This window comes from Labeo rohita, chromosome 24 (genome assembly GCF_022985175.1).
Source record: "Labeo rohita strain BAU-BD-2019 chromosome 24, IGBB_LRoh.1.0, whole genome shotgun sequence".
Taxonomy (NCBI): domain Eukaryota; kingdom Metazoa; phylum Chordata; class Actinopteri; order Cypriniformes; family Cyprinidae; genus Labeo; species Labeo rohita.
The window spans coordinates 15,223,220-15,246,577 of record NC_066892.1 but is presented as its reverse complement, the minus strand read 5'-3'; the positions used below and the strand labels follow the sequence as shown (position 1 = coordinate 15,246,577).

At 33.3% G+C, this 23,358-nt stretch overlaps 2 protein-coding genes across 3 annotated transcripts in view; both read left to right on the top strand.

Moving 5' to 3' along the window:
* Positions 1 to 6,353, top strand: part of prex2 (phosphatidylinositol-3,4,5-trisphosphate-dependent Rac exchange factor 2) — a 169,476-nt gene extending 163,123 nt beyond the window's left edge. Inside the window, exon 40 of the mRNA XM_051098445.1 lies at positions 5,263 to 6,353. Coding sequence (XP_050954402.1) covers positions 5,263 to 5,308 — 46 coding nt within the window. The 3' untranslated portion in view covers positions 5,309 to 6,353. The remainder of the gene's footprint in view (positions 1 to 5,262) is intronic.
* A 2,663-nt stretch (positions 6,354 to 9,016) lies between these two features.
* c24h8orf34 (chromosome 24 C8orf34 homolog) overlaps positions 9,017 to 23,358 on the top strand; it is a 123,536-nt gene continuing 109,194 nt past the window's right edge. For both annotated transcript variants that reach the window (XM_051097557.1, XM_051097556.1), the window contains exon 1: positions 9,017 to 9,289. In XM_051097557.1, the coding sequence (XP_050953514.1) occupies positions 9,221 to 9,289 (69 nt within the window). In that variant the 5' untranslated portion in view covers positions 9,017 to 9,220. The remainder of the gene's footprint in view (positions 9,290 to 23,358) is intronic.

Here is a 23,358-nt window from a genome sequence, read left to right as displayed (position 1 = left end):
AATATTTCGTAATATATGAATGTGTTTGTATTTATATATACATAATAATTACACACAGTACACACACATATATTAGGCAAACTCAGACTTTTTGTTTTGTATGCGATTATTTGCGACAACCCTAATTTTGAAATTCATTGTCCTTTTGTTTCCGCCACAAAATAATGTATAAAAAAAGTAATTGCAACTTTTTATCTCACAGTTCTTACTTTTTCCTCCAATTGCAGCTGCTCAAAGAATTGCAAGTTTATATCTCACAATTGCTCATCTCACAAATTTAATATATCACAATTCTGAGTTAATATCTTGCCATTCTGACTTTATATCTCAGTTCTCAGAACTTAAAGAAAAAAATGTTTCCTTGTTAGTCCTGAACAGTTAAACTGCCCTTCAGGTTTCACAAATTATTTGGTTTTTCAGCATTTTTGTGTATTTGAACCCTTTCCAATAATGACTGTATGATTTTGAGATCCATTTTTTTTACACAGAGGACAACTGAGGACAACTCATATGCAACTATTACAGAAGGTTCAAATGCTCACTGATGCTTCAGAAGGAAACATGATGCATTAAGAGCCGGGGGTGAAAACTTTTGGAATTTGAAATTCAACTAAAATTAACTGAAATTCAACTAAAACTAAAGTAAATTTAACTTAATTTGTCTTCTGGGAAACATGCAAGTATCTTCTGTAGCTTCTTAAAAAGGCAGTACTAAATGAAAAAAATATGACATGTAGGCAAAATAAAAAAAATATACACATCTTCATTCTATTCAGAAGTTTACACCCCTGGCTCTTAATGTGTTGTTTTAAAACTTTTGACCTCAACTGTAAATACAACAAAATTAACGTTGTAATATTTGCATATTGAATTGTAATGGACTTCATTGTTGCATCTTTTTGCATACAGAATTGTGCAGAAACTTAAAACCTATAGCTCACCTACAGCTACTGTAAAATGCAACTTTTTCATTGTCTTGCAAGGGCTGATATTTCCTTCTGAAAAATGCAAATCTTGTATTGTAAATGTATGTCTCCTTTTTAATTGTCTTTTAGCATAGTAATCAGTGGCCCACAGTTTTACTGGAGACAGAAACTCAGGAACAGCTGTTCTGCTTTTATATAAATAAATCCCTGCAGTAGAGCTGTGTGAAACAAAAGATACAGCATTCTTGCAAATGTGCGAATTATGCTGTATGCATCCATATACAAAGAAATTGAACAGAAACCTTGGGTATTAAATTCACAAAACATATTATTCAGCTTCAAACGCAAGCCCTCTAGCAGAACAGTCATCACATTACTGCAGGTATGTGTGAGTATGAATGTGTGTGTGTAAAATAGAGATCATGTATGAGAGCCCGACTCTATTTCCTGCAGGAAAACAGAATGAGACATACGTTAAAAACAGACCCACTCATTCTCTCTCAGCAGGTACAAAACTCCAGTGTAAACTCTAATCTGTCACAGTCACTTGAGGTCTGTAGGGAGACGTACTGTAGCGTGACCCTCAAGACAATGACTCATATTTTTTCATAGCGTGTTGCATGTGATCATTGCTGTGTGGCTTATGTTTATTTGGCATATAATAAATGCAGCCTAAATCCAAGGATTTGTGTTTAACCTTTTTAAAATTCACTGCAGCTAAGAAGGAAAGCCATTAGCTTGTTTAGTACACAAATTCACATCGTTTACATTAGTAAGTTGCTTTATAAAAAAACATGAATGCCAATAATGAATGCCAAATATAGCATTACATCCTGGTCTAAGTAGGCACATTGCAATAGTCTATTCGCATTTTACGAGAAAATGCAACGTGACATAATCACAGCCAATTGGAACATTTTGTCAGACATTTTTTAATATAGTCTTTTAAAATAGTCTTAGTCCTGTGTCAGATACACTTTTTAGCTGTTATCATATTTAGTGAACTGTCCTGTTTTTGTTTTAATCAACTAAATGTCTGAGCATTTTAGTCTAGTTGTAGTCAATGAAATGACATTTTCATCATGTGGTATAATGGTTAAACTGAAAAAAAAAAAAAATAATAGTAATATTTTTGATTTATATCAAAGACTTAGATATGCACTCTCTCTGTCTACACTATGAAAACTGGTAAAAACAAACAAAAAATATTATAACAGTGAAATTCCCAATAGTAATTCCAATAATTCCAAATTGCAATAATGTTTCTCTATTAAAACAACAGCAGTTGAGTAGGTGCATTTATTCAGCAACCACAATTGCAAACAATACATTCAAGATCTCTTGACAGAAATTACACTTTCATTTAAGCCGAACGCCTCACACAGAGATCGCTAAAATGCAGAAAATGTATCTTTTTAACCAAGAAGCTCTGATTTGGGGATTTGAACTCTTAATATATGGCAACCGCACAAGTTCACACAGTAGAGGTATGTACAGCAGTCCGCAATAATATTTTGTCTTCTTTGGCGACAATAAAAAGAGATTTTGGTATAGTTTTTGTTTTTTACAATACATTTTAGTCTCATCTTTTATCCTCAGTTGTATTGCACATAGTCACAGTTATCAGTTATCAGTTATCAGTTATAGTAGAGGCATGTACAACAGTCCGCAATAATATTTTGTCTTCTTTGTATTGACGAAAATAAAGAGATTTTTGTATCGTTTTTATTTTTTTTAAATACATTTTAGTCTTGTCCTTTTAACGTCAACGATATTGTATGTTTATGTAGACACAGTTATCGTTTATTGACATTATTGTAATCTCGTCATTGTCTCGTTGTGGGAAAAAAGTGTCTGCACATCGCTTCCACAATGAAGAGCGAGCATGTGCTTTGGTTGCCAGATTGCAAGCAAAAAACTGGCTAGAAAATTACCCCTTTTTAACAGAGAATCTCTGATTTGGGAATTTGAACTTTTAATAATATCTGGCAACCATGCACATGAAAGCTCACGTAGTAGAGGCATGTACAGCAATACGTAATTATATTTTGTCTACTTTTTTTGATGAAAAAGAGATTTTTGTATAGTTTTCTTTTATCGTCAATGATATTGCATGTTGATGTAGTTACAATTATCGTTTATTGACCGTAATGTCTCGTCATCATCTCTTCATAAGAAAAAAGCATTTATGCTTCAACTGCGCTTCCAAAATGAAGAGCAAGTGTGTGCACATGGTTGCCAGATTGCAATAATTAAGCAAAACAATGGCCAGAAAAAAGAAGCTCTGATTTGGATATTGGAGCTCTTGATATCTGCCAGCCACACACATGAACGCTCGCAAAGTATAGTAATGTACAGCAGTCTGCAATAATATTTTGTCTTTTTTTTTTTTGACGAAAATGAAAATACATTTTTGTATAGTTTTTTTTTTTTTAAATGCAATTTATTTTTGACTTTTATCGTCAGTGATATTTCATGTTTGTAGTCTCAGTTATCATGTAGTGACCTTATTATTGTCTCGTCATTATCTCATCATAGGACACAAGCAGCTGTGCATCGTCTACGTTTCTATAATGAAGAGCAAGTGTGTGCGCATGGTTGCCAGATTGCAATAATTAAGCAAAACACCAGCCAGAAAATGTGTCCTTTTAACAGTGCTCTGATTTGGGGATTTGAACTGTTGATATCTGGCAACCACACACATGAACGCTCATGTAGAAGAGGAGTGTACAGTAGTCCGCAATAATATTTTGTCTTTTTTTTTGAAAAAAAAAGTATAGTTTTTTTTAAATACATTTTATTCTTGTCTTTTAATGGTCAATGATATTGCATGTTTATAGTCACAGTTATCATTTAGTGACCTTATTATTGTCTTGTGATTATCTCGTCATAGGGAAAAAGCACCTGCACATTATCTGCACTTCTGTAATAAAGAGCGAGAGTGTGTGCACGGTTGCCAGATTGCAATAATTTAACAAAAAGCGGGCAGAAAATTCCTTTTAACAGAGAAGGTCTGATTTGGGGATTTGAACTCTTGATATCTGGCAACCGCACACGTGAAAGCTTGCATAGTAGAGGCACATACAGAAATCCACAATAATATTGTCTATTTTTTCTCCCCCGACAAAAATAAAGAGATATTTGTATAATTGTAATATTTTTTTTAAATACATTTTAGTCTCATCTTTTATTGCAATGATATTGCATCCTTACGTAGTCAGTGTTATCATTTATTGACCTTATTGTTGTCTCGTCATCGTCACACCATGGGAAAAAAGCGTTTGCACATCATCTGCGCTTCATGGTTGCCAGATTGCAAAAATTAAACAAAACACAGACCAGAAAATATAGCTTTTTAAAAGAGAAGCTCTGATTTGGGGATTTAAACTCTTGATATCTGGCAACCACACACGAACTCTCGCATAGTAGAGGCATATACAGCAATCCGAAATAATATTTTGTCTTTTTTGACTAAAATAAAAAAGAGAATTTTGTATAGTTTTTAGTTTTTAAAATACATTTTAGTCTCGTCTTTTATCATCAATGATATTGCATGTTTATGTAGTCACAGTTATAGTTTATCAACCTTATTGTGATCTCGTCATCACCTGCATTTTTCGTCATAGTTTTTGTTAACAAAATTAACACTAGAACACAAGATTACACCATGGGCGGGGCTATTCAAACAATTGTTATTAATCCACTGCAACTTAATTATTTTTATCTGTTATAAAATTATAAATTTTAATTTTTTTAATTTAATTTTTTAAAGAAATACTTTTATTTAGCAGGAATGCAAAAGTGACAGTAAAAATATGTATCAAAATATTTTTTTTAAATAAAAGTTTTTTTAAATAAAAGCTGTTCTTTTGGAGTTTTTATTCATTAGAGAATCTTGCAAAAAATGTCACTGTTTGCACAAAAATATTAAGCAGCTGAACTGTTTTTAACATTGATAATAAGAAATGTTTCTTCAGTGACAAATCAGCATATTAGAATAATTTTTGAAGAATTGTGTGACACTGAAGACTGAAGTTGCATCACAGGAATAAATTCAATTTTACAATATGTTGAAATAGGAATAATTTAAAATATATAAAATAATATTTCATAATATTACTGTTTTTAAATCTAACCTTTATGAACATAGGACACTTTAAATAATAATAAATAAATAAATAAATAAATTCCTAATAATCATTAAAAAAAGAAAGAAAAAGAAAAAAATCTTACCAAATTTTTCAAATGGTACATAAATGTTTTTGCAACTGTTTTACAAATATCTAATATATAAATATTTGAACATTTTAAAATTGTTTATTAATTCCATCAACAGATTGTACAAACTGTGCCAGCCTCCACCTCCTGATGGCGACCCCTGAACCCACGTCTTCAGCTGATCTGGCCCAGCTCTGGTCCAACTGTCAACGACAAACACACAGTCCACGTAAAGAGACCGTCTGGACACTCACCCCCTTACTCCTGCTCAGAGGCAGATCTGTCACCTCTCAACTCAAAGGATTCACAGTGTAATATCTATTGACTTTTGTCAAAGCTTTTTAAAGGCGTCATTATTTTTGTATTTCATGCTTTGCTACGGCGCATCTCACTCTAGACAGAAGATCAAACAAACAGGATGTCTGATCTCCCAGCTGCTGTCAAGCCATTCACAAAAATAGAGCATCAAATAACTTTATTCTTCATGTAAAATAATTTGCACAATGCTTTAGTCTTTGTATGTTAAGGCGTAACTTTTGTTTATAGTTCCTACTTGGGCATAACATCTAAAAGCCTTGTTTTTAATTTCATCTATTTTCATATAAATCTTTAACATATGTATAGAGTTTGGCTTTCACATTATTAGGTTTCTCAACTTAGAATTTATTAACACCATAGTGCATTAAGCTACATCTTGCAGTCTCAGTACTGCACTCTCAGTGAATCTGACATACAGTACTGGAAAGTTCATACGACAGCGTTGTAGATTTATATATTTATCATACTTACATAGGTATACAAGTCATTTTGTCTTTACATTTAAAACATTCAGTACTCAGGAGTTGTTATATGTTATATTAATGTTGCTTAAAATAACTAATTAATCAATCATTACTATGCAATATTGAGAAACCGCTCTAAACAGGTATTTGTTTATTAACTCCACAAATGAATATATTTTATACATCTGTCTGAATTAATATGCTCTTGAGAAAAGCAGCCAGAAGGGAAACAGAAATTCACATGAAAATATTACTGTAAAAAGTTTTCACTGCAAAAGACAGTTATTTATTTTCATAAAACTAACCCATTTTCCAAATATCTTTTTTTTTTTGTTACCTGAAAACCAGGTTGATTCCCCCATTATTACAATAAATTGTAATGTCAAATTGTAATTAATTTCAAATAAAATGTTGAAATCATATTCCTTATATAAAAAGCCTTCAGTTTTTGTTAGAGCTGTGTGACTAATTATTTATGCAGGAGATTTTAACAGTGATTTTGATTTAACTTTGTGCTGCAAATCTGTCACCGATCTCTCCCGTGAATGTATTTAGTGTGCGTTTGACAGTATGCATGTGCTGAGTGCACGCAAACTCCCAGCTGCTTTATGTGCTGTGCTATGCTGTGCTGTCATCCATCAAATGTGCAGCTGGTTTTAAACTAGTTAAAGTCTTCAGGAATCTCACTAATGGCCTCTGTATGTGGGCAACTGTCTTTGACAAACGTTGTTTACCTGTCATAATTTCCCCGGGCTCATTGTCACTTGCAGTTTTTGTAAATGTTTTCCAAACTTGCAATAACTTAGGGGCACCAATACATAGTGACACCAGTGGACTGTTTAAATTGTTAAAAAGGGAAAATATATATTTATTTATTTATTTATTTTGCCTTTCCAAATCTAAAAAAATCTTGTGTTAGTGCTTGAAAGAGCCAGTGCAGAACGCTAACATGTTTTGTGTACATTTTATATTATTTACACACTGCCATTCAAAATTTTGGGATCAGTACGATTTTTAATGTTTTTTTTAAAGAAATGTTCATCAAGGCTGCGTACAGAAAAAACAGTAATATTGTGAAATATTATTACTGTTTATAATAATGTTTTTCTATTTTAATATATTTTAAAATATAATATATTCCTTTGATGCAAAGCTGAATTTTCATCAGCCATTACTCCAGTCTTCAGTGTCACATTACTTCAAAAATCATTCTATATAATGATTACTTTTTATTTATTTGTTTATTTATTTATTATTATTATTTATTATTATTCTTTGATGGATAAAAGGTTCAAAAGAACAGTGTTTATTCAAAACAGAAAACTTTTCTAACAGTATAAGTATTTGCTATCACTTTTTATCAATTTGACACATCATTGGTGAATACAAATATTAATTTCTTTAAAAAAAAATGAAAATTTTAATGAAAATTTACTAACCACAAACTTTTAAATAGTTGTACATTATATATTGCTGCAAAAGATTTTTCTTTTTAAATAAATGCTGTTCTTTGAACTTTTTATTTATTAAAGAATCACAGGTTGCAACAAATTCTTAAGCAGCACAACTGTTTCGAATATTGATAATAAATCCGCATATTAGAATGATTTTTGAAGGATCATGTGACACTGAAGACTGGAGTAATGATGCTGAAAATTCAGCTTTGCATCACAGGATAAATTATATTTTTCTTATATTCACCTAGAAAACAGTTATTTTACATTGAAATAATATTTCACAATATTGCATTTTTTTCTGGATTTTTTAAAATCAAATAAATGCAGCCTTGATGAGCATGAGACTAATAAATCAGCATATTAGGTCGATTTCTGAAGGATTATGTGACACTGAAGACTGGAGTAATGATGCAAAAAATTTAGTGTTGCATCAACAGAAATAAATTCTATTTTTAAAATATATTCACACAGAAGACAGTTATTTTACACTGAATTAAAATTTCACTATATTACAGTTTTTTTTCTGGATTTTTTAATAAAATAAAATCAGCCTTGATGAGCATAAGAATAATAAATCTGCATATTAGAATGATATTCTGAAGGATTATGTGACTGAAGACTGGAGTAATGATACTGAAAATTTAGTTTTGCATCACAGGAATAAATTACATTTTAAAATATATTCATATAGAAAACAGTTATTTTACATTGAAATAATATTTCAGAATATTACACTTTTCCTGGATTTTTTGATCATATAAAATTAGCCTTGACAAGCATAAGAATAAATAAATCAGCATATTAGAATAATTTCTGAAGAATCATGTGACACTGAAGACTGGAGTAATGATGCTGAAAATTCAGCTTTGCATCAGAAATAAATTACATTTTAAAATATATTCACTTAGAAAACAGTTATTTTACATTGAAATAATATTTCACAATATTACAGTTTTTCTGGATTTTTTGATCAAATAAAAGCAGCTTGGATGAGCATAAGAATCTTTTTTTTTTTTTAAAATACAAATTTTACTGATCCCAAACTTTTGAAGGGCAGTGTATATGTGTTGAACAAACGTTTTAGCACGACTGGAACGCTGTATTGCATAAGACAACTCTTTGTTTATAACTATTTGTTAAAAAAAAAATATGTAAGGGCCGATCACACAAAATGCCACAAAAAAATATATATATTTTACTATTATTTTTTACTATTTTACTATATATTTTACTATTATTTTCACAATTAATGGGCCACTTATTAATAGTTACAAAATAAAAAGTATACCGCATCGCTGAATGAAATGTTATGCTTATGTATTTTAATGCATTATACTTTTGAAACTGGAATAGGTACGCATTATATTACATTATAAATATAGCTGATTTACATATATACATAAGATCAAGCTATGACGCATAAAGAATTCATAAGATTTCTTTATAATCCAAGTTTCATAAAAAGTACGTGCATATGAATTTAATAATGTCACTTACTCTGTGTAAACAACGAGGGCGGGTCTCTCAGACCTGACCAGCCAATGAATAAACATTCATGTAAGGTGTAATGTTTTTGATTGGCTTTGAGAAGACGCTGTCGCCAGCTACTCTGCCGAGACCGGAGGAGGGATAGTCCCATCAGATAAGATAGTGAGCAAACGGAGGGAGGAAGCGAGCCCTGTTACTTTCAGCATGTGCTGGAGCGGCAGCCGAGCTCTCAGCGCTGGATGTCCGCTCACCGCCCGCTAGAGATCCGTCCGCAGCCCCGCACGTTGGAAGATGCCCGGTTCTATTTAACACTATCTAAACCTTTTCCTGTTTAACGCGACACATTCTCATGGCGTCTCTACAACAGTCAAGAATTCAGTCATACCTGGAGAAGAATAAAATCGGACCCTTGTTTGAGGTACGTTACAACTTTTTTTTTCCTCAAAAGATGTTCGTGAGGCACCTCAGGATTTTGCTGCATTGTAAATGAATCAAGCAGGAGCTACTTGTGTCTGCTCGAACGCACGTTTAGATGTTAATTAGAGTTGCATTGAAACCGAATGATGGCTGAAGATATTTTAAAAACATTTTATTGTGTTTCAAACCGTCTGAATTGGAAAGTGAATGAATGTAGGGATATTTGCGCTTATGCGCCTCCTGCATTCACTTACATTCATTCAATCAACTAAAACTGTGGGAAACTAGAGAGGTTGGACTTGATTTGTTGCATTAAAAAAACACTATAGCTTTCATAATATCCTACTATATAGAAAAATCTATGGTAATGTGATGGAAGATTTTCTGCTGACTCGACGCTTTCTATTTGTAACGCAAACTGATGCCTTTGTTTCTTCTATCAAGAATATTCCTACTCAAATATACCGTTTTTGGGAAATTCAGGCTCATCTATATTTTCTTACATTTGTAATGTATATTTGTGGCTTATCTTATGAATACTGTAGTGAAAATACTGTATATGGAGACATTGGAATGATGTAACACGGGGTGAGTTGTAACGAGTTGTAACGTTTTAAGCAAATTGGAAATGAACTACAAAGGATGAAATTAATATCATATATGATCCATATGAGAGATTATGAGACGTTATGACAATCTGAAAAGCTTTATAGGAGCAAAACCAATGTTGAGGTAACGTTAAAAACTACAGGCTTTCTAATGCACTTTATTCTGGACCTGCAAAGATTGCTAAATTGCCACAGTGTATAGGTTTACATTTTAAAATGTTTATGGCATAATAATAATAATGTTTAAACGTGTAAATATAAATCGTACGCCAAATTTGTGTTTCACTTTAGCGTTACAGTCCATATGTAACATCCGTAAATGTTGTATCTGCCGTTAATTTACAGAGTTTATAGGTAAGAAGTCAGTTTATAAACTGCTTTAATTTATAGCATACATAAAATATGGAAATATATCAAAATTTGAGACACACAGCACAAAAATCCACCCAGTTACAGACGTTTTAATAAATGTTACACTCCCGATCTCTAGTTTTGCATCGTCAGCATCATTTGATAATCAGTATGGTGTGATGGACTAAATAAAAACTATAATAAATGCAACAGATTGCCTATAAAATCTCTATCAGACTACGCTTTATACTGTAGCCGACCAGAAACTGGTCACACCAGTCACCTTGAGAAAAATGACTTTTCTGCTCCACACCATAATGAACCAGAATAGCGTTGTCATCCGCCACCGCTATTACCTCCGTGAGGCATCTGTAGTAAGGAGCACAGTCCATACGAGTCAAACTGCTGATGTATCAACTGTCTTGTAGCCGGGACTGTGTGCATGGGCTGAATTTTAAACAGCAATAAAGCTAAAAGCAGCGCGTGTGTGACCTAGTACCATGGACAGCGGCGCCGCGCAGATCTGCCACATGAACGCGTTTCCCCCCGGGGGCGAGCGCTGTGAGTGGGTTGCGCGAGTGTCTGTCGCCTTCTTTCTCTTTTGAATCGTGTTAGTTTTGGAGTATTTCGTATTTGAGATTTGTTTGGGCGAATAAACAGTCTCTTGAAACTGCCTCAGATTAGTCTGACAGTTCAAATTGTGCTTCTAAAGATGGTAAAACTTTGCATTAGTGCACACATATACAGTAGCATGTAACTGTAATTGAAAGTAGATTAGAACAGGGCTAGTTGTCACGCTGTCTGTAGCATGATAACTAGCTGTTTTTGGGGCAAAACGTCTTAACAGAAACGTGTATTTTCTCTAACAGTAGTATTCTAAGGTGGGACATCTAGTCTTAGATTGAACTGGAAGTCTACCAAACTCAGAGTTTAGTATCTTCATATTTTTAAAGGTAGTTTTGAAGGTTTTTTAACTGAAAGGACAGAAGTTCTCAGGTTCTCAGGACAAGAGCTTTTTTCTTTTTTCTTTTCTTTTATTTTCCACCTATCCAACCACCACTTGTCCTATGTAGGGTTGTGGGAATGTTAGAACCATAGGCTGGGATTTTATTTTATTTTATTTTATTTTATTTTATTTTTTTTTTTTTTTTTTTTTTTTGATGGATGGATTTTTTTGATGGATCCATCCATCCATCCATCCACCACTTAGGCAGGGATTATTATTAATTTAATTTAATTTAATTTAATTTAATTTAAATTTTTATCTTATTATTTTTTACTGTTTTGCTCAAAAGTTTGTATTGTGACAGTTTACCCCATTTATTTAAATTTAATTAAATGTAGATTACAATGGGTATTTTATTTTATTTTATTTTATTATTTTTTCACCTATTCATCCATCCACCACTTGACCTATGTAGGATTATGGGGAAGCCATATTTTTGTTCTGGTCAAAAGCTTGTATTGTGAAAGCTTATCCTATTTAATTTTGATTAAGTGTAGATTAGAATGGGTCTTTTTGTTATTTTATTTTATTTTATTTTATTTTATTTTATTTATTATAGTTTATTTTATTTTATTTTTTTCTGTATTTACTTTTTTTCTGTTTGTAAGCTTGTATTGTCACATCTTACCCCATTAATTTTAATTTAATGTAGATTAGAATGGGGCTTTTTATTTATTTATTTTTTTTTATTTAATTTTATTTAATTAAATATTGTTTGTAAGCTTGTATTGTGTTATTAGTTTTTATTTATTTTATTTTATTTTTCCACCTATTCATCCATCCACCACTTGTCGTGTGTAGGGTTATGGGGATGCTAGAGCCATTTAATTTAATTTAATTTAATTTAATTTGTATATTTTTTTACTGTTTTGCCCAAAAGCTTGTATTGTGAAAGCTTATCCTATTTAATTTTGATTAAGTGTAGATTAGAATGGGTCTTTTTGTTATTTTATTTTATTTTATTTTATTTTATTTATTATAGTTTATTTTATTTTATTTTTTTCTGTATTTACTTTTTTTCTGTTTGTAAGCTTGTATTGTCACATCTTACCCCATTAATTTTAATTTAATGTAGATTAGAATGGGGCTTTTTATTTATTTATTTTTTTTATTTAATTTTATTTAATTAAATATTGTTTGTAAGCTTGTATTGTGTTATTAGTTTTTATTTATTTTATTTTATTTTTCCACCTATTCATCCATCCACCACTTGTCGTGTGTAGGGTTATGGGGATGCTAGAGCCATTTAATTTAATTTAATTTAATTTAATTTGTATATTTTTTTACTGTTTTGCCCAAAAGCTTGTATTGTGACAGCTTACTTCATTTATTTAATTTTAACTGAATGTAGATTAGAATGGGGCTTTTTATTATTTTTATTGTTTTTATCTATCTATCTATCTATCTATCTATATATATATATATATATATATATTCAGTGGAGTAAAATTGTGCCCATTTGACTTGCCCCACAACTTGTCCCAGTCCTGCTTGTATGTTCATTAGTATTATATAGTAACACAAACACTTTAATGTAAAGTGTGACCCTAAATTTTCATTTGCACTGCACTTTCATATCCCTTCATAACATGACACAAATATTACCATATTAAACAGTGACACCAGTTTTCTCCATCTGTTATTTTATAATGTCACTGCAAACAGCTGATATAGAGCCTTAGTTTGTTTGCACATCATAACTATTACACTGTTATCCCTGAAGTTATTTCAATTCAAAATTATTAAGGACAATAAACATAAACTCTTACACTTTTGCTGTATTACCAGCTTTTTTTAGTTAAATGCACGATTTTCCTGCATTTTCTTATTCTACCTATTGGTTTAAGTTTAATTAACGTACATACGCTTATTTTAATCAGTTGCCAATGGCAACAGGCTGAAAAACGAGACAGAACGGAACACAACATGGCTGCTTGAACGTTTGCTGCACGGTGAGTTGCATTTCTTTACGTTTAACATTTACTTCACAACAAAACTCTGTTAAATGAGAGTTAACAGTTAAATACACATAAATTAAAGGTGCATTTACATCACAGTGTGTTTCATCACTTTTAATTCGCCTGTGCAGACTTGCACATTGTTGTACCAACGCTTGTGTGAACTTTTTTTGACTAATTTAAATTATTTTTGGTTAATATATGTAAGCGCACGGACATGATAGATGAAACGTTCGATTGTGTTCTTGTTGAACATTTGTTCACCGGTTAATTTTTGTTCGTGTTGTAAATGCAGCGCAGTTTCATAAACGGCTTCTATTAACTTACTTAATAGAGTTAACAATTCGATCTTTTTTCATGCACATAATTGATAATATTCAGAGTTCGATATTAAGAAAGTTCAACCGCGTGGTCATCAGCATGGCGTTTGTGTTTAACAAATGTGAATGACCACAGAAACCATTTATTTCACCAGATTGTTCGTTCAAGGGTTTTAGTAAATGCAGCGCGAACTATTTAACATTTCACATTACTTTTTGTATGTTAAGTATTAACACATATATACAAATCAATATTTTTCATGCATGTGATGGAAAATATTTCAAGTTAGATATTGAAAAAATGCAAGCTAATGCTAATCCACATGGTGTTAGCCAAGATAATTAGTTACTTAAAATATCTTAACAAATAAGTCTGTTCTGCCTTGTCATGCTTGATAGCTTTACAAAATGTTTGTAAAAAACTAAACCGATCTTTCATTTTAAATACAGTTTGCTTTGTGGTTAACCAGATATAACCTATCTAATGTGGATTTTTTTTTTTATATATACTTTGCAGGTTCCAAGAAAACCACAAGCAAAATGTGGACATGTAAGTACTGTGTGTTTTCGTGTGACAAAAGAGGTCATTTGTTAAAACAGACTCAATTACAGACTCAAACATGGGAGCTATGCAAGAAGCCAACCTTTTCCATGCCTATACCAGGAGTGTTTATGTACTTTCAAGTCTTTTAATAGCCTTAAAATACACTTGTCTCGTTTTCATACAATATCACAGGAACAGCAGTCTGTAAGACCGTTTCAAGTTAAGCTTCGATGCCAGCTTTGTGATTTTCTTGAACCATGTCAGGATACTGAATATTTTGCCCACCTTCGGCGTAGACACCTCAAAGACCACCAAAGTGTTCAGTGTCCATTTCAAGGCTGCAGCTTTGAGAGCAAAGTATATTCTACTTTCAGTTCTCACAAATCTAAGCATCACAGAAATCACAATGAGACCATGTTTAAACCAGAGTTGGTAGTAAGAATAGGAAGTAATGAAAATGATGGCAGTATTAGAGATGCTCAGCAATGTTCCCATCAGATGATATCAGAAGAATTAGACCAGGATAATGTCACAGATGATGTCAGTGGAGAAGCCAGTGAGACAGAAATTCAAGATTTAGCACAACAGTTGGAGCATAACTTTCTCAAAAACTACAAATGGCGACACGTCGATGTCACTTCCCTGGTTTGGGAAAAGCATGTAAAAGTCCACCTAATACGTTGACATGCACACAGACATAGTAGGTGGACTTTTTGTGCTTTTCCCAAACCAGGGAAGTGACGTCGACGTGTCGCCATTTGTAGTTTTTGAGACTAGTAGGGATCGCGTAAAAGTTGTTTTTAAAACACTCATGGTGGACTTACAAATTTTCCGATGCAGCGTTTTGTGAGTACATACCCTATTTACACTACTGTAGAAGTTTGGTAAGATTACTTGCACGTTTAGTGGTGCAATTTACAAGACACATCACATGTTCCATGTAGGGCAGTAGCAAGCCATTCGAAAAACTCTGATATCTCCCTCAATGTTCGACTAAGGTAGTAAAAAAAAAAAAACTTCGGATGGGGTATTTACATGGGCTTCGGAGTGCATAGCAATGAAGTCAAATCTACTCCGAACCATCCCTTTAAGCAAAATGGACAGAACAATATTTAGTAGAAATTTTCTGTGACAATTATCTTTCTGCCTCTACTGTACCTCAGACCTCAGACCTTGCTGACATGAGATGCGCTGCTATAAGAGGGCTTCCTGTTATACTTGGTGATGACCCAACAGAGTTCTTCAAAACATGCGTTGTAAGTATTATTTTTCTCTGCCATTTAAAACTTAAATGTACTCTAGAATAATTACATTAAGTTATAGTGATCTCATCATCACTGTGTATATCATTTAAATTAATTTATAATATTTTGATAATACAACATTATTATTACTAAAGGAACACTCCACTTTTTTGGGAAATAGGCTCATTCTCCAACTCCCCAGAGTTAATAAGTTGAGTTTTACCATTTTGAAATCCATTCAGCCGTTCTCCTGTTCTGGCGATATCACTTTTAGCATAGCTTAGCATAGATCATTGAATCCTATTAGACCAGTAGCATCGCGTTCAAAAACGATCAACCTATTTAAAACTTGACCCTTCTGTAGTTATACTGTGTACTAATACGGACGAAAAATGTAAAGCTGCAATTTCCTAGACCGATAAGATTAGGAACTACACTCTCATTCCGGTGTAATAGTCAAGGAAGTTTGCTGCTGTAACATGGTCGAAGCAGTCGGAGTAATATCACACAGCGCCTGAAATTAGTTCCCAGCTAGGTTAGCATTTGCACATGTGCTGTGTGTATTACTCTGCCTGCTTCGGCCATATTACGGCAGCAAACTTCCTTGACTATTACAGCAGAATGCGAGTGTAGTTCCTAATCTTATCGGTCTAGAAAATCACAGCTTTACATTTTTCACTGGTATAAGTACATGATATAACTACAGAAGAGCCAAGTTTTAAATAGGACATATATCGAAACTTGTTGGTCATTTCTGAACGTGATGCTATTGGTCTAATAGGATTCAGTGATCTATGCTAAAAGTGACATCACCAGAACAGGAAAATGGCTGAATGGATTTCAAAACAGTAAAACTCAACTTATTAACCTGGGGGGAGAATGAGCCTATTTCCAAAAAAGTGGAGTGTTCCTTTAAGAAACAGACAAACATATATTAATATTTACTTTACAGAATTGTATGCACATAATTGACAAAGCATCCCAAATCACTTACACAGTACATGTTTCTCTTTATTTATCCACATGTTTGTTAAAAGTTAATCTTAAAGAATATTAGACGGCTAATTTTTTTATTTAATTTTTTATAATTCCTGCTTCCATATCCAGTCTTCTGCTGATGAGGAGTTTCCGCATGTTCCACTTGGAATCCTAACCAAAGAAAGTGAAGCTGTGGCACAGCATCTCCAGTCTTTCCACCTCCATCCATCCTCTGTGGGAATTATTTTAGAAGGGAATGTGGTGATGGACAATTTGGAGAATCTGCCTCAGGCTATGTGTCTACTCTTTGGATTGACCTACGCCCTGCATCTCGACTATCCCAAGTGTATGACCAAGACATTTCATTTCATTCAGCAGGTGATGCTATGCTTGGGTAAAAAGGAGCTAAAAGGCAAAATTTTGGCACTGTCAAATCAACTCGCCATATGAGACGTTCAAGTCTTCATTTCATGTAAACTATGCCTATTTGTTAAATGTTTAAGCACTTTAATAGTACATTATATGCCTATTCAGAGGTTGTATATTTTTCCTCTTCACAGTTTGGCTAATGTTTACATGTACATTTATGTTGTTTAATATAACATGTTGTGCCTATTCAGGATTAGGCAAATGTTTATGCAACATATTGATGTTTTACAATATGTAAAAGTTTTCAAGTGTAAGTGATCACAGTGTGCCTATTCAGATTTTGGCAAATGCTTATGCCTTATAGTAAAGCAGTAATTCATATTCTGCCTTTAGTTAGGCAAATGTTTATGCAATAGTGTAACTATATATGAGTACATAGTGTGCCTATTTAGAGTTTGGCAAAGATGCATAATAATGCATTGAAAAGTTGGCGAAGTTACTTTTTTGAAATGTTGAATTTGAAAATTCAAATAAATCCTTGTAAGATGCATTTTTTTTGGTGGCTTATTGTGCATTGTAGAGTAAATTCTAAAAAAAAAATACAAACTAATTTTGACAACTAAAGCAATTTAGTGTAATTTAGTATTTTAAATTACCTAAACTAATACATTTTAGTTATTATAACAGATTATGTTAGTTCCAATAACTAAAAGTTTTCAATAAAATTATATGTAAAAGTTAAGTTCTTTAAACGTAAGATCTCTTGCTTGTTCAACAAGACAAAATTAACTTTTTTAGGGGAACGAGTTTCCATAATTTTTTTACGTTGAATCAACGTATATGGGCTTACAGTGTATCAGTATGTCTTTGCAGGTGTGTTTGCCCACTGTGTTTCCACTGTACGCTGCAACTATCCTCAGTACAAACACTTTGGCACAGCAACACAAACATACCGTACGAAAAAAAATGATAAATGACCCTCTCAAGCTACTTTTCCAGTTCTTGAAAAAACGAAGTCACCAAGTAAACTTAAATCGAGGTCACTATGAATGCAATATGCATGCGACTGGGGAATAAGACGACGAGTGTAGCTGCTGCATCTTTAAAGCGTTAGACCTTCCTCGCGAGGCACGGCAACACAGAACTGTAAAATTTTGTAGGTCAGTATTATTTTTAAAATGTGAAATACATTTGTATGCCACCGAATTTGGTCACTTCTATGAATATTCATGCTGTAAAACTAGTGCTTTCTCTCTTTAAACTGACTGACACATGCAGTGACAACAGCAGGAAGAAGAAAAGAGCAATTTGTTACCATTTTTAAGACCTTATCGCTTCGCTTAAGTCCAGATAGGATGAGAGTCGACATAGTTAATTGGTGATCGGCCATCTGGCTGCTCTGAATTAAAAAGGAAGTTCTCCGCGAAAACAAAAGAAGAAGAAGAAAATAGGAACACTTACTGTACAGCATGCTTGTATGCCTTCAAATTATTATAAATTCAATCTACCTGCACTAAATTAAAGGCTTTAACTATTTTAATTTCCAGCAGAGTGGCATAATGTGTGGGGGTTGAGGATCCAGATATACCGTAGCTGTGTTGATTAGCGTTAACTGGTTTGCCTGAGCGCATTTTTTGCATTCATTAGTGAAGAGATATTTTAATTCACATCTACATGAGACTTTCCTTGAAGATCTGCCTTCTAATGATGCCCAAGATCTTAGAAATATATATTTTTTCAGATTCTCATTTTGTTTTTTATACAGTTTGGCAAGAAAACAAGTAAATATGGAGGCGTATTTTCAGGTAATAACAAACCTAAGACTAAACTTAAAGGAGAAGTCCACTTCCAGAACAACAATTTACATATAATGTACTCACCCCCTTGTCTTTCTGTCTTCAGTCGTGAAGAAATTATGACTTTTGAGGAAAGCATTTCAGGATTTTTCTTCATATAATGGACTTGATTGTTGCCCCGATTTTGAACTTCCAAAATGTAGTTTAAATGCAGCTTCAAAGGGCTCTAAACAATCCCAGTCGAGGAAGAAGGGTCTTATCTAGCGAAACAATCTGTCATTTTTTTTCGGAAAATAAAAATTTGTATACTTTTTAAGCACAAAAGCTCAGGCACAGGCTCTGGGATGCGCATTCACGTACTATTGAATCACGTCGAAAGGTCAAGCCGAACGTAGGTGGAACTACAGACCCAGTGTTTACAAAGCAAATGCACAAAGACTAACAAAGTGCAAGTAAGTCAAACGCTGTTTACAAACAAAAAGGTACAACGATGTCGGACGATTCTGAGGTTAATAAGATGGGGTTTTTCACCATACTCTACCTTTTTTAATCAGAGTACACAGGCAATAAACTTAGACATGATTCATAGTAGTGATATGAAGTTCGGATCATTTTACAGTTGAGTCTTGTTCAGCAAAATGAACAAATCTTTTTTCGAGTCATTTCATTCATTTTAGCAAAATATAATTAAAATGTTACGTGTTACTTCCCTAACACATCTGCTGCTTACACAAATGTCGATTACATTACAAACAAGACAAAACTATAATGCTATAAGAAACAGAAAATATTAATTCATTGTTTACCTGGGTCTTTAGTCTATGATTAGCTCACATCACCTCTTATCTGACAAGTTTTCGGGTTCGAGTCGATCGTTCATCATGTGACAGCCCCATAAGCTCAACCAATGCAGTGTGAACTGGAAAAAGAATTGTTTAGTTCATCTCTCGAGGCTTCGGGTTCAAGTTGATCGTTCATCATGACAGTCCCATAAGATGAACGACTCGAAACAGGTGAACTAATTCCAGTACAAAACCTAATAGGATGTTGCGCATGTGTGACTGAACGAATCACTCCCCGAGACGACTCGTTCTTCCTGAGTCACATTAAAGATTTGTTCAAAATGAAAGAATCGTTCAAGAACGACCTATCACTAATTCGTAGCATCGTGGACGCGCATCCCAGAGCCTGTGCTACACAAGTTTTTGTGTTTAAAAAGTATACAAATGTTTTTTTTCGAAAAAAATGACTGAGCGCTTCGCTAGATAAGACCCTTCTTCCTGACCGGGATCATTTAGAGCCCTTTGAAGCTGCATTTAAACTATATTTTGGAAGTTCAAAATCAGGGCGCCAATCAAGTCCATTATATGAAGAAAAATCCTGAAATGCTTTCCTCATAAACCATAATTTCTTTACGACTGAAGACAGAAAGACATGAACATCTTGGATGGCAAGTGGGTGAGTAAATTATTTGTAAATTGTTGTTCTGGAATTGGATTTCTCCTTTAAAGGGATAGATCACCAAAAAAGGAAAATTCTGTCATTAATTACTCACCCTCATGTCGTTCCAAACCCGTAAGACACTTCGTTTATCTTAAAAAAACAAATTAAGATATTTCTGAGAGCTTTCTGAACATTTCAGTTGCATTGCTGTCTACGGCGGGTCAGAAAGCAAAAATATCTTCAGTTGTGTTCTGAAGATGAACAAACTTTCCCTTTAAGAGTGTAGAGAGAAGCAGACAGTAGAATTCGGACTCGTAGGCAGTTGCAGTGATTATTTGTTCCACTCAGGTGTGACGGGAACAAGTTTGGGGCAGGAACAGGAAAACAGGCTATCAATAGCCAATCAAAGTGGCCGTCTCGCTGTGTAATGGTTGTAGGCAGTGCAATAAAGGGAGTCAAATGTTTGTAAAGCAGCAGTATAATTGATCTCTGTTGTAAGAATTGTGCGATCACCCACAAAATACACTGGAGCTTGTGCAAATGGAGGTTTGATTAGCATACTAATGCATTCAAGCAATAAAACCACAGGCATCCGCACACAAGTCATTTCAGTATTCGGAACATATACAGTTAATACAGTATGTGTTTATATGCATACTGGCATCTTATTATTATGCCTGGAGGTTTGATTTGCAGCTTTTACACATAGTACTTGCAGTTTACTAAGCCACATAAAAACTTGGTAGGAACCTTATAGTTTTAATATCCAAAATGTAAATGAGTTTTATCATTGGAACAGATGTGGAGCAATTTAGCATTGCTTGCTCACCAATGGATCCTCTACAGTGAATGGGTGCCGTCAGAATGAGAGTGTTTGTAATAAATCCATCATTAAACAATCATTTAAACTGTTTTGTCAAGCTAAAATACACGTCCTCTATTTATAATATTGCTTTCTCCAGTGAAAAATAGTCATCTTGTCTAAATCAGGAGAGAATTATGCACAGATCAAGCACTGCTTACAGGCAAAAACAGTCTAAAGCAGTTCTAAACAAGTACACTGCCAGTCAAAAGTTTTTGAACAGTAAGATTTTTAATGTTTTTTTTTTTTTAAAGAAGTTTCTTCTGCTAACCAAGCCTGCATTTATTTAATTTAAAATTTTCTATTTGTATATATTTTAAAATGTAATTTATTCCTGTGATCAAAGCTACATTTTTAGCATCATTACTCCAGTGTTACAAGATCTTTCAAAAATCATTCTAATACAGTGATTTGCTGGTTTGCAAGAAACATTGATTATTATTACTACTATCAATATTTAAAACAGTTGAGTACATTTTTTTCAGGATTCTTTGATGAATAGAAAGATCCAAATATCACCATTGAGTGTAACTTCAGTATAACTTTTTTGGGAGAGAAAGAAATTATAGAAATTAATACTTTTATTTAGCAAGTATGCTTTAAATTAATCAAAATGATGATAAAGAAAAATGTATAATGTTACAAAAGATTACTATTTCAGATAAATGCTGTTTTTCTGAACTTTCTATTCAGCAAAGAAACCTGAAAAAATTCTACTTAGCTGTTTTTAACATAATAATAATAAATGTTTTTTGAGCAGCAAATCAGAATATTAGAATAATTTCTGAAGGATCATGTTAAAAATTAAGCTTTGAAATCACAGGAATAAATTACATTTTAAAATATATACAAATAAAAAAAATAGTAAAAATATTTCAGAATATTACTGTTTTTGCTGTACTTTGGTCAAATAAACGCAGGCTTGGTGAGAACAAGAGACTTCTTTAAAAAAAAAATCTTACAGTTCAAAAACTTTTGACTGGTAATGTATGTCGGTGGATTTTGATGTGAGAGGACAACAGGGGCTGGACAATTTTACCAGAGAAAGCATTTTTTAATGTTATGGACTAATATTTTGGCTAGTAGCATTAAAAATATATTCATGGTAGATTTGTTTATTACAAACACACAGCTTTTTGCTTCACAAGATTTTAATTGATGGACCGGAGTTGTGTGGATTATTTATGGATCATTGTGATGTTTTTATCAGCTGTTTGGACTCTCATTCTGACGGCACCCATTCACTAGAGGATCCATTGGTGAGCAAACAACGTAGTGTTAAATTTCTCCAAATCTGTTAAGATGACGAAACAAGCTGATCTACATCTCGGATAGTCTGGAGGTTGAGTACATTTTCAGATATTTTTTTTTCTTTTGCATATCACAAGATATGTAAATGCAAGATTTATAAGAAAACCTGCCTTTGCCATAAGACCATCCCAGTGCATTTCAGAATCAAGGGAACACTGGCCCAGAGTGCATTGCTTTGTTCTAGAAAAGTCAGTGTGCAGAGCAATTTGTGAGGCTCAGCTTCTCCAGGGCTCTGTGTAAGGATCACAGCCTAGACCTCTCTGAAATAGTGTCAGCCGGTGTTCACTGAACTTTTGGTGTGAAGGAACTAGGGGTTGAAGGTTGTTTGGTAATTTCTTTTCTTCTAGTTTCCCCTTTACTGGCAGTACCTGTGTGTTAAAGCTGCAGTGTGTGATTTCTTAACAGTATCAAACAGGATGTATAAGGAACATAAAATGCTATTTACAGTGACTTACCCTTTATCTTGTTCACACTTTCCCTTCAGTGGTTCATTTTAAAAGGTCATGCAGTGTGACTAATGAATTTAGTCTTAAATAATTTGGTCAAAAGCTGCTTGCATGATAATTGGAAAAGAGAAGCCAAAATACTGTTTAAAATAGTTATAGCATGTCGGCTTCCCAAAAGTATTTAAAGGGATAGTTCACCCAGAAATGCTAATTCTGTCATTAATTACTCACCCTCATGTCGTTCCAAACCCGTAAGACCTTCGTTCATCTTCAGAACACATATTAAAGGAGAAGTTTACTTCCAACAACAAACAACAAAAATTTACAGATAATTTGCTCACCCCCTTCTCATCCAAGATGTTCATATCTTTCTTTTTTCAGTCAATAAGAAATTATGTTTATTGAGGGAAAAAAATCAGGAATTATCTCCATATAATGGACTTCTATGGTGCCCCCAAGTTTGAACTTCCAAAATGTAGTTTAAATTCAGCTTCAAATGGCTCTAAATGATCCCAGCTGAGGAAGAAGGGTTTTATCTAGCAAAACGATTGGTCATTTTCGAAACAAATGAACAATTTATGTACTTTTTAACCTCAAATGCTCGTCTTGTCTAAGTCTACATGAACTCTGGGTATGTCGAAAAACTCCCATCTCGTTTTCTTCCCCAACTTTAAAATCGTCCTACATCGCTGCAGAAGTACCAATCAAACGCCCATTACAAAAAAAAAAATGACGATTTTGACATTAAAGAAGAAAACGAGATGGGAGTTTTTCGACATACCCTAACTATATTGACCCGGATTAGACAGACTACGCATGTGCATCGTAGAGCTG